Source organism: Catharus ustulatus, chromosome 22 (genome assembly GCF_009819885.2).
Source record: "Catharus ustulatus isolate bCatUst1 chromosome 22, bCatUst1.pri.v2, whole genome shotgun sequence".
In the NCBI taxonomy this organism is placed as follows: Eukaryota; Metazoa; Chordata; class Aves; order Passeriformes; family Turdidae; genus Catharus; species Catharus ustulatus.
The window spans coordinates 2488833-2501578 of NC_046242.1; the positions used below are offsets into that span (position 1 = coordinate 2488833).

Genomic DNA, 12746 nt, shown 5'->3' on the forward strand with positions numbered 1-12746 from the left:
CAAGAAGGAATTGTCACTGAAACTTGACTTAAGTTCAGGTTGATTTCACAGTTATTGTTTCACTATTGGTATTCCAAAAGTGAGAGTTTTCCTAAGCTATTTTAATTAATGCTCTTCAATTCTACAGAGGAATTTAAGAAATCAGCCCTGTAACAACAAGAATCCACAATGAGATTTTCTAGTGCTACAATTTCTCTCCATTTTCTCCCTAAGCCTTCATTTATGTCATCACATTTGCATTAGGACTAATTGAAATAAGGAGAGATTTGCAGCTGATGTTTCTGTGTCCATGACAGATGCACAGCACCTATGACAGGTATGGATGACAGTTCTAATCTTTATTTATATGATAAATGTTGTTGAAGGAGGATGAATTAATTCTACCCTGTTAATAACATTTGGGGGGATTTTTCCATCTAGGAAAGGGAAGCTGCACCACTTCTTCTAAATCTGGCAAGAGATCAGTGAGCACAATAATTGAATTGACCTTTAGCAAAGGTCTGAAAAACCCCACTGCTATTTCTCCCTTTCAAAAATACTTGTAGGCTAAATATCAAACAAGTGCTCTGAGCCCACTGAGAGTGTCAACAATTAGTGCATTGGAAAAGTCCTAAGGATTTTCATTTGCTTTAAAGCTCAACAACTATTTGTATCTGCTTGTGCTTTTTTTTTTTTTCCTGTGTATCTGGACTATGAGCAATAAAGCTTCAACTAAATTGAAGTGGGCTCTGAATGTAAAATAAAATCTCTGGATTATAACAATGCTCAAGTGCACAAGAGGCTGCAAAGCAGAGTTGTCAGCACAGAGCAGCTCAAGAGACAGAATTTGCAATATGAGAGGTTTGGCCTCACTTACCCCTTTGTGCTAAAAGTGGGGAATAAATCCTTAAAGATCTCCCTAAAAAAAAAATTCTACAAATTTATATAGTTGTAGTTATGTTTATCTCACCTTCCCAGGGCTTGGTTGAGAGCTCTGTAAGCTTGAATTTCATACCACTGGCTCCCTGATAAAAGGCCTCTTGTACTTTTGTGCTGGTCATTGTACTTCCTCTTTAATTCAACCTAAGAAAGAAAGGATAAAATATTTGGTTTATTAATGCTGTTGAAAAGGAGATGTTCTAAAAGGGGAAAACAAGCAAACACTGATTAAATAAGAGAATATATAAATTGTGCTGCAGTGTTTCAATTCTGTATATTGTACACTAACCAGTTCTGGCTTCTAAAATTGCCCTTAGCTGTGATCTGTTCCAATCATTTAAATGTATTGACATGAGCAGCACACACTCATCCCAACCTGTGTGCCAGTGAGAGGAGGATAAACTGTTCAGACAGGTGAAAAAACCCCAAGCAGGCACAGGCAGAGGGATCCAAGCCCCAGATTTATTGGCTCTTCCCAAAGGAAATGTCCCACTGGAGCTCTCCATCCTTCCCTTCATCACCAAACCCAGAGCTGGCACCACACCCTGCTTTTCCCAAGGGAGGGTTTAGCAAATCCAACTTTTTTTTCTTCCTCTACAGAAGCTGCAAAAGAGCTTTAGAGACAGAGGGGCCTCTCCCAGGACCAGGAGTCAGCGACACCAAACAAAATTCCCAGCTTGGCATCACCTCCTGAGGCTTGGAAATGCTTCAGTGGAGAGCAGGCAGGGAAAAAACATCTTCCCCTTTTCAAAAACACATCCCTGATGCTTCAAAATGTGGAATGAACAGCCCAAGCAATGCCCTGCCTCCCCTTCCCAACCACATGGATAAGCACACACAATGCCTGCTCTGAATTGGAACAATCTGCATTAGAACATTATTTATATCAAAAGGATTTATTATTGTTATCCAGCAAGGGGAACTGATTTTATTTTTTTTTTTAAACAAGCATAAAACTACACCAAAAAGGGTCTTTCTGGTGCTCTTTTGTACAGTATTAACCTTTCTAAACTGACAAGTGAAAGGACACGCTTCAGGAGAGAAAACAGCAGACTTCTAACCTCTTCTGACAGGTAACTTTCAACTTGCATTTGGATAAGAAATTTTATTTTATGTACTTATGCCCTTTAAATTGCCTGTCAAATTTACAAATTCAATCTTTACAGCCAGAAAGTAAATTCAGTTTGATTTCACAGATTTAATATTTGTTCCAGTCACTCAGAATTTACTGACTGGCATGTGAGGTTTCCTTTGTCATTTTCCAAACAGAAGATGATTTCTTCTGAATGGTTTATAGACATTAAACCATTCCTTAAAAAGGAATTTGGCTTTATCTGGGCATTTTTACAAACTGAAATACTACCTGGAGAAAGAAAAGGGTACTGCTCACCTTTGGAAATGGGGAATGATGTTGGAAAAGTTCACTGAAGCCTTTAAAACACAACCATTGACAATCTACTCCTCTGTGTGTTTTGCACTTGTCTTCTAGTCCTGGGCAGTTTTATAGTCATTTATTTTTTGAAGGATTTTGTTATCAGTCAGATTCTGGCCCTTTGGAACAAATGGAGATTTACCTGCCCCTTACTTTGCCAGCAGACTGTGCAAACAGTGTTGGAATAACTGGTCCTGTGTCTTATGCTGAAAAATGACATTATTTTAAATATGTGCACAAACCCACTGAAGCAGCAGTAAAATGCAAGATCAGGTCACCTAAATAAAATAAATTACTTCCACATTCTTCTAATACATGGCAGTGTTATCAAGTTCATTGCATCATGCACACCACCAGTGACATTTCATTGCTCAAATTATATAAACCCCATGAGTTTAGGGGTTTTTAAACCCAAATCCCTTGCTCTAAGTGTGTAATATATCTCTAAAACTTGCTTAGATTAATTTTAAAGTGTCACCAGGAAACAAGCAGTGTTTTGTCCCAGCAGGGATGATGGCAGTGAGCTCAGAGTGCAGGGGAGGCTGTGCAGGTAAAAGGCCAGGGCCTGTCATTTCCATGCAATCAGAATCTATTTCATGGTGGCACTGCTGCATCCCCCCAATCAATCCCAGGGCAGATTCAAGCTGACATGTTACATATGTGAAAAAGCCAGTGCCTCCTGCTAGCAAATATCCCCAATGTGCAGGAAAGCACAGGCTAGAAGGGATTAGTTAAAATGTCAAAAGACAGCCTTTTACTTTTACCTGTTCATCCTTAAAAACATCCTCCCAGCTCTGGGGCAGGATTTGCAGACAAAGAGCTGCACAAGGCCCCTGGCAAGCTCTGCCATGCTGGGGCTGTCACCCAGATTAGGCTTTGATCAGTCTGGGAGGTCACAGGCACGCTCACTGCAATGTCCCCACGTCCCACCTGCAAAGCTCTCCTGCTTTTAATGCTTAATTAGCTGGACATCCTTCACTCTGCAACACAGACTGGGAAACGGCAGCAAAAACACAGAAATGCCATGAACAATTTAATTTTGTTTAAAGGTTTGGAAAGATACTTGGAGGCAGTTTGTGCTACAGCTCAAGTGTATTTTTCAAACAGAATTAGCAACAGAGGTTTTTCTCCAATGACAACAGCATTAAATGACATTTGTTACATTGGATTTTAAAACAAGTTACCCGTGGTGATATTCCTTCATGTGAAGAAACTCAGACTTACTCAGGATATAAATTGATTTATACTGGATGATCATGGATTATATGACTCAGTTCTGAGAGGAGGAACTCAAAAACTACAGCTTGGTTTTGACCCCCAAAATAATCTGCAAATTCCCACACAGAACCTGCAGCCTTTCAGCAACACTCCAGGCTGAACCAGGTTTATTCAGAATGAACACACAGTAAGGTATAAAACACCAATCTATTATAGACTAATTATTTCTAAAGAAAAATCAATCACTGATTTATCACTGCCATAGCATGACATGAAGCTGGAGTGGGCTAATTTATTTTGTGCAATTTAAAACAGCAAAATTAACTCTGTTTGCTTTTACTTCATCTGGCAAAATTTTGACTTCACTGAACCAAATGCAAACTTTGCTTTTTAAGAACAAATAGAAGTAAGAGTTTAAAATTATTTTTACCAAGTCAGGGCTATTTGATAGATGCTCACAAACATCTCCTGTTTGCTGTGGCAGGGGAAAGGAAGAGAAAAGAGCTGGAAAGGGCAAATAAAGCTGGGGCTGTGTCACTGCAGGACAGGTGGGGCTGGCAGAAAATGGACAGAAATGTTTGCTGCCATTGCACTGAGTTGTTTCTCTGGTTTTATGAGGAATGAAAACAAAGAGCATTGCTCACATCATCCAAAATAATGTTGTAAAGTCACATTCATGTTTCACATCTACTAATTTCCCCACATCTTAAAAACAAACAAGCAGAAAAAATACCAGGTGGGCACTCCCTGCTTCCATCCCAAAAAAAGACATAAAAATGGTTTTTAAGTAAATTTCCCCTCCTAAAAATCTCATGTGTCCACTTAGAGTCTGTCTCCCACCTGAAATAGCAATAATCAGAATTTTTCAGGAACATGCTTGCCATCTACTTTCCTCCTGATGAATGCCAAGGAACCATAAAAGTTTGTGAGTGCAGGAAAGTTAAGACATGAAAACCCATTTCTTTTCTTTTACATCTGAAAATCCTTAACTAGGAGCAGCATTTCACTCACTTCAAAAGCAGCAACAGGGGCTGGGAGCTTTAAGACAAATAATGCACAAATAAAAATACAATTAATACACTTAATACAAATAATTAATACAAATAAGACAAATAATGGGTGAGTCCCAGAACAAGTTTCAAACATCCTCACCCCTGTCTCAACACAACATTTCCATTTATTAGCCCACAGGAAAAAGAGATTATGGCAGGATTTTTATCTTTAAATGTTCCAAGCATTCCAAGTGCAGTGTTAATATATAAATAATATGGAATAAGAAAATGCTTGTTAGCTGAATTTTACCAAATTAGATTCTGCTGATTGCAATCATTTATTAAGGGCATTCTAATGAGTTCATGTAACTAAATAAGATCACTAGACACAAAAATAACACTTTAATTTTCACATCTAAATCCTGCATTTCCCTATAAAACAGCAACAACCCCCCCAAAGTGTGAATGAGACATAATCAATATTTATTGCTCAGTTATCATCAGGATGTTGTTACACAGACATTGCTCAGGTCACCTTTCCTGCCTGAGAATTTCTGTGTGCACTTATCCAAAACTGCCTTCCCTGGGTAACACTGAATAAAAAAAGTAACAGCCCAGATCTCAGATTTGTTCTGTCTCTCAGGGAACATGCAAAGATATTGGGATTGAGCAGTGCAATGTGAATGGAGATAGAACCAAAACTAGAGAGTTACTGAGACAGAAAAATGGCACAAAAATAAAAACACAGAGGGAAAACCACAGGGGGAAAACCACTGCTGGCTTGTTTCCCCATAACCCAAAACTTAAATTTGAGTTTTGGCTTTGAGGGAAAGGCAAATGAGCCAAAGTGGCACCTCCTGCTCTGTGCAGAGCCCAATTCCTCTGAGCCTGAACTCCCCAGGTACCCCATGGGCAAATCCCTGCCAGGGTTCTCACTCTGAATGCCAGCCTGAGACATGGGGAGGTCATGGAATGTTCATGGGGAGCTCAGGGAATGTTCATGGGGAGCTCAGGGAATGTTCATGCAAAATTTTTGCATCATGAAGTTACATAAAGCCCAGAAAATTGTAACTGAAGTGATGATTTCATGTTACAAGTCATGATACTGGAAAAAGAAAGGAAATATTCCCCCATGGCAGCCATGGGAAATAATAATATAATAATATAAAAATAAACCTGAGCAATGGCACTGCTCAGAGCTCCCAGCCTTGCACATCTGCTGCTGTCAGAGCTGCACTTTGTGCATTTTCTGCTGCATTTTGGTGCAGTTCTGCTGCTGCTCCATGATGAATTCACTCTTTGCAGCAGGATCAAAAGCATCTGGAGGGGTGGAAGTGCAGCAAAGCTCCCTGGGCAGGGGAGCTCAGAGCTGCCCATTCCCAACATTTCAGAGCCAGCTCTTTCTTTTCAGCTCCCCAAGGTAAGAACAGTAAATTATGACTTGAACTAAACAAGTCACACTTGGCTCTAAAATCAGATTTTCCTACCTCTGCTTTCAGGTCCCAGAGGTAGGCAGAGGAAATCCTGGTCACAGCCAAAGAAGTAATTTTTGGCTCTGAAATAAATTTTCCTGCTTTACTCAAGCCAAACTCTACCATTGAGAGCACCAGAGCTTTGAGCAATCCTTGAACATTTTCTTTTATATTATTTTGTTTTAGCAACCTGATTCTTCAGCAATATGAAACCCTTTGCAATAACACAGAATTAGAGGGTTGGCCTCTTTCTTCAATCTCTTTTGTTTATAATCAGGTCCTGCTTCTCAGCCTGAATAATTTCTTTCTCCCTAACCCTGAAAAAAAATGTTTTAGGTTCACTGGAAGAGGAGAGTCTAAGATACAAAATGCCTAAAAATGTTGAAGTGAAACTAAATTATTCTCTTTAAAGCCTCCACAGAAAATACTGTCACTTATCAAAGCACCCAGTTACTTAAGGAATTCAAATGTTTGCCATTTAATGTGGCATCTATTTAGCACAAACATATGGAAAAACTAAAATTGGATATTATTCATCACGCTTGACAATGAGTTTTTGCCCAAGATTGATGTCTGGATCCAAAATGCTACACTTGAAAATATCTAAGAGAAGTTAATTAACAGAATGTTAGCATCAGATAACACATATGTGGGATTATCCATCTCTGCTTGGCACATTATTTATGTCCTCTAATATTACAGCTCACTGCTATCCCATCAAGCTCCAAACCATAAAACATATTTAGAAAGCAGGTTGATCACAGACAAGTCATATTAGTGGAGATGAGCCAACATCAAACTGCCAGGATAAAATATTGCTCTGCAAAGGTCCAAGTGCCCAAAGCTGCTGCCTGTGCTCAGCAGCATTAAAGGATCACTCACACCAGCAAGAGCTCTGGCCAGGAGTAAGGGGTTATGGAATTGAGGCTTAAGAGGACTTTTATTAACCCAAAAAGCAGACATTCAAGTGTTTTTTCATGTAGAAGCTGAGCACTTTTTAGTGATTTTAAACCAATCTCAGAAGCACATAATTCATGGTTATTCCAAGGGAATTGTTAATCATCTGCATTTCCTATTTTTAAAGGAATGTCATTATTAATCATCTTCTCAGTCTCCTCCTCTGGTCGCTGTGCTGAGCACCCATTGCTGTGTGAGAGCCACACATGCACAATTTTCTGTCCAAGCCCAGCCTGAGCTGGGTCACTGTGGTTTTTTGTGGATTTTATGTCTGCTGAAAACTCAAGGTGCTCCCCAGAAGTTCCAGGTTTTACCCAGTTTTCTGCTCACCTACAAAACCCAAAGGAACCAACCAACTGCATCCCCCCCTGCAAATGTTGTAACCATTCTCTCTTTGATTTGGGAATTCCAATTTCTTTCCCGAGCTGAAAAAGATGCTTCATCTTCCAAATTTCTATTTCTACAAAGATACTAACAACCTTCTTCAGAGTGACCCTCCTTTCACTTTATCCTCCTTGTAACTCAGCTGGTAAAAAAAGTGAGCATTAATCCAGAATTTCAGGGGATCTGATAACCTTAAAGCCTTGAGTAAAACAAAACAATTCAATCTAAAGACATTTAAAATAAATCCCATTTCCTCCAGCATCCTGCAAGGAGCTCTGCCCTGCAGCAGCTCTCAGATCTCATGCTCAGAGACTGGGCCTGCCCTTCTCTCATCCAGAATTGATCACTGCAGAGCTTTGGGCATTCCCATCTCCAAACAGACACACTCAGACCTTGAGCTGCTTGCAATTTGGCAGCTACTGGTTCTAGCCCTACTGAAAAATTTAGGGTTTTTCTTCAATCTAATTAAAAAAATAGTTCAAGAGAACAGTGATTTTAAAAATAGAGTTATCAGAAATGTGCTGCAGTGCCTGTGATTCTGTTATTTGAAGTATTTGGTTGAACTCAAGGTAAAAATCAAACCAATATCCACTGTGAAGATAATTCACCCATAATACCTAATTTTGTATCATTTAGAACCCAAACCCATGGATTTTCAGGAAATCATTTGGCATTAATTGTAAAGTTCCAGCCCTACAAGAGACAGAGGATTTCCAAAACACCTTGTCAGCACATGCCCCTACAAACCAGCATTTCCAACTCCAGAAAAGAGCCTGAGCACTCTTTCAATGGGAAATTTTACACTACAGTGGAGTGCATTATATTTCAGAAGCACAAAAAATGTTGTGGCTGAACGAGTGCTCCAAGGAATTGTGCAAACATTGGAAGAACTGCCCTAACACAGCCTCCCTGCTCCTTGTAGGATGTGGCTTTTTCCCAGCAAGGCTGGAATTAGGCACATGCTGCAGACAACAAAGAAGCCTTTGCTTGTTCACTTAAGCTCAGAACACATCTCTCAAACCAAAGCTGAGTCTGTTTGGCCTTTCAAGTGCAAACCTATGATTTTCTTGTTTGATTTGGCACTGGTGAGAACCAGAATCCAGCTGCTCCTGGTATTTATTTATTCTGTGATCCTTCACTTTGTTTCTTGGCTTCACAGAGCAGTCCCAGAAGCTCTCAGAGGAGCACACAGGACAGAGCAGTGACAGCACCTCAGTGGCACAGACCACTGAATGAAATGCTGTCACAAACTAACCAATAATAAACCTTCTTTTCAATAAGCAGAAAGCCTAGAAAAATACTTTGTTGTATTTATTGGCTTTCTTTTCCTTTCAGCCCTGAAGTGGCTGCTCTAATGGAACATTATCTGTCAGACAAGCCCAGCTCAAGTCAAAAGGAAGGAAGTGTTGAGGTGGGCAATTACACAGCAGTGCAACAGGATGCTGCTTTCACCACCTCCTGAAAAACACAAATAGGTTCAAATTTATTTCACTGGAGCCATTTCAAAATGCTATTTTTACAAGGAGTTTACAAGTGTTTGCTTAAAGTTACATGGAGGTTGAATATTCCAACTAGTGCTGTCCTCAGCCTCCAGGAAGAGTTGATGTTGTGTCATAAATTCATGTTTCAAAATTGCAAGCTAATAAAGCAGCACAAGCTTGGAGATTTCCAGTTCCACTCTGTGCTGAAGTGGGACACAATTAAACTAAAGAAGGCAATGGGATTGGAAAGGTGAGACAGGGCAAGCAGTGGGACATAGTTCTACTGTGAAATAATAACATAATTAAACAATCTTTACCTTTCCAGCTGTTTTCTGCAATAACCTGCCTTGTTTAAAGCAGAATTAAAGCTGCTCCACCTCTTACCTGTGCAAGATAACTCAAAGAATTCAAACAGGATGGAGAGGAGTTCAAAGTTGAAAAGTGTTTTAAAGATGACATCAAAGTCAAGTACAACTCTGAAGTGATGTCAGTGCTGTCCTACCTGCAGGTCCTTCACGTTTGGGAAGGGGATTCCAATGGTCACAACTGCCCTGGCATTCTCATCACAGAAATCCAGCCCCTCACTGACCTTCCCTCTGCACACAGCAATCAGCAGAGCTCCATCTGCAGGACACAACACACTGATCATTGCAGGGGGAAGCTGAGGATCAGGAGAAACTTGCACCAAAATGTTTCACAGGGCTGTAATTACAATTATACTCTGGCTGGAAAAGGTGAGTGGTCATAAAAATAGAGATTTGTTAGAGGGGTGAGATTAACTCCACTTTGATCAATAATATTCTGATTTTGACCATCAAACAGCAAAATAATTCTACACTATATAATAATTAATTATACAAGAACAAGGTATATCTACAACAAGATGTTAAACCTTGAATTTTACTTGAAGAGTCTGCATTGCCTATGTTGAAAGGCTGAAAATGTACCTTTTTCTCCTTTGCATTTGATTGCATCATAGTAGATTTTCAGCAGCTCATCAAAGTCACTCTTGGCCCCTCCCTGGGGCTCTGCAATGACAGTTTTAACATCCTCCAGGTTCCTCCACAAGCCAGTGTGCATCCAACGATCCTTTAACTTGTCCAGCATCTGAAAACCAACAGAAAAACCCATGTCAGCCACTTGAGCTGCTCAAATAAAGCACACAGACATTTCTTTCACTGAAGTAACATTATTCAGTTTTTTATTTGTAAATGCAAGTTTTCCAACCATGCACAGAACTCAGCTGTGCAGCATTTGGGAAACAGGGGCCACTGATGTTGCTAATTAGAAATAATGCAGATTTCTGAGCTGTCAAAGCCAAACTCTCTAAATCTATGACAGTGGCCACTAAAGAGCACCTTGTGGTATTCCTCAAAGCAGAGGAACGTCATCCAAAGAAAAATGGAAGTTACTAAGTAAGATCAGAAACAAATTCCAAATTAATTTGAAACAAGCTTTTATATCTTCAATTTCCAGAACATTTCAATATTTGAACATTTACACAGAGAAATTGGGAGAGGAAATACTGATGTAGGATATTTCAGCCTCCTCTCCTTCTGAATCAGCTCTGTCACACCTAAAATTCCAGAATTACAAAATCTGAACTGTGCACATTTCACTCCAAGTCAGAACATGTTCAAATCTCTGAAGCAAACTTGTCCCACTTTTAATGCAAACAGTGAAAATGATGCATTACAGAAATCAAAGTTTAAAATTAGCACAGAACTTGAAGTCAGCTGGGTGGGGGTCATTCAGCAAATGCCTCAACTTCTACATTGAATTTTATCAAGTCAGGGAGTGAAAAAGTCCCTCCTGGAGCCCTCGAGACAAAGGGAAGGCAAACAACACACTGCAGAGTGAGCCAAGGAGTCCTGGGCAGAATGAAATCCTTTATTTCCCCTTCTGCTGCTCACTGATCTTCAGGGTGTTACCCCATGCAATTCCTGGGGTTCATTTATGAGATTTCAACTCCCATTCTGCAATAGGGGCTGTGCTCTTGTTGTGTCTGCACTTCCCTCCACTCCCCCACTGAAGACTTTTCCAGGTTTTGCTCCAGGCTGCAGAAACTGCTCCATCTGGAAGCTGCACTTGCTCTGCTTCATTCCTCCAAAAGCCACAGCATCCCTTCCCTGCAGCCCACTTGTTTCCAGTGCACTCCAGCCAAGAGCCCAGCATCCTGAATGGGTGATTGTTACCAAAATCATCTGTCCTGTGTCCACATCCACAGCTCAAGTGCTACTGTGAAGCAGAACTAATGACAACTAATTGTTGTCACATTGGAAAACTTATAGGAAACTTTGCATTTTTCATGTCCTCAGCATTAAAGATCTGAACTCATTCTCTGACATGAAGAATTTGGATGGGTTCCTCACAAGAGGGAACAAATGCTGTTATTTGGAATTTTCCCTGTTTTGTGCTCAGGGAATTACTTTTGCTTTACTACTGATGTGACACCATTAGCAAGCACAGAGGAGTAAGTGATGAGTAGTAGGAAGTTTCCCCCACACACAGCTGTAGCTGCAGAATAAATCATCTCTGTTAAATGTGTCTGTCCTCCTGTGTGTCCCCTTCCCTCCCAGCCCTGCCATTTCCTGGCAGCATCCTGGCTGTAATCTCTTTTTCTAGAAAGGTTCTAATCCTGTGACTGAGCAATGAGTGTCCATCTTGCCACTGTGGCCTCAGTTCTTGGATGTGATGTGGAGATAATTCTGGGAAAGCAAAGACTCAAACACATTACAGCTCTAAGTGCATCCATTTGGGATCTGTAACTTCATTAAGTGCCCAGATTTCACTGGAGCTGGGCCCCACTCAGCAATCCCTGCTGAGCTGGCTCCTGGCACTGCCAGCCATGCCCAGGGACAGAGCACAGCAGATATTTGGGTATCTGAATTCCACATTTACATCATTTTGATTCCAAGGGTCACTCACTCCTGATTTTCTCCTCCCATCCCACCCTGTGGTATTTCCCACCAACACACCCCTAGGAGCTGTCCTTGCCAGGACAAGATTCCTCACAAAAATTCCTTAATCCCTCAATTCCACTGTATTTCTCTCATATTTGAAAGAAGTAAAATTTATATTCAGAACTGCAGAGATGGCTGGAGAAAACCTTTATCCAAATTCTTAAGAAAACATCTTTTCTCTTTGTGGGTTCCCCAGCCCCTCCAAGCAAGTCTCTCTTGGACCAAGTTTCAGGTTTCTTGTTTCATTGACAGCAACCACCACAACAGAAAATCTTTGATTTTGATGGAAAGATGGGAATTATTTATGAAATCTTTGGCAAGAATGGAGCAATTCATTTAATTCACACAACAGCTATTACCTCTTCCATTAATGGAGTTTGCTAGATATGGAAACTTTCCTTGTATCCACAAAAACACAGGACCCATGGCATGGACAGACACTAAAACAACAAGAATTATGGAGCTGACTGAATACAAATAAATAAAATATAGAACACACACATGCCTCAGAAGAGCCAGGAACCAAGTGCGGGTTTCTCATAAAAAATTATTTCACTTTGGGTTGGAAAAGTGCAAATGGGAGCAAGATCCAATGCCAGGAATCACAGGAAGGAGCCATTAATGCCCCCAGCCAGTCACTCCTCCCACCCAAGGGAATAATAGCTCCTGCACTGGAAGGCAGCCTGTGTATATTTTATTAAATCCCTTAAAAATGGATTCTCAAATGGTTTATTAACAAATGGTCTTCCTCCAAGAGAGCAGAAAATCTTGTTAGAAAGAATCTGTCATCTTCCCATGCACTGGGGGTGTTTACTGGGAGAGCTCTCCCCTTTTATTCCTTCCTGCCATGTAAAGACACTTGTAACTGTGATCCAGAAAATGCTGGAGCTCAGTGCCCCAGCCAGCACCTCCTTCTGAAGCAGTTTCTG

The 12746-nt window shown here is 40.5% G+C and overlaps 1 protein-coding gene across 4 annotated transcripts in view; it reads right to left on the bottom strand.

Annotated features, from left to right (window-relative positions):
- The window catches only part of BRIP1 (BRCA1 interacting helicase 1), a 100029-nt gene that overhangs the window by 59034 nt on the left and 28249 nt on the right, over positions 1–12746 (bottom strand). For all 4 annotated transcript variants that reach the window (XM_033078198.1, XM_033078200.2, XM_033078201.2 and 1 more), the window contains exons 15-17: positions 9802–9961; positions 9357–9478; positions 950–1062 (exon numbers count right to left, since the gene is read on the bottom strand). In XM_033078198.1, the coding sequence (XP_032934089.1) occupies positions 950–1062; positions 9357–9478; positions 9802–9961 (395 nt within the window). The remainder of the gene's footprint in view (positions 1–949; positions 1063–9356; positions 9479–9801; positions 9962–12746) is intronic.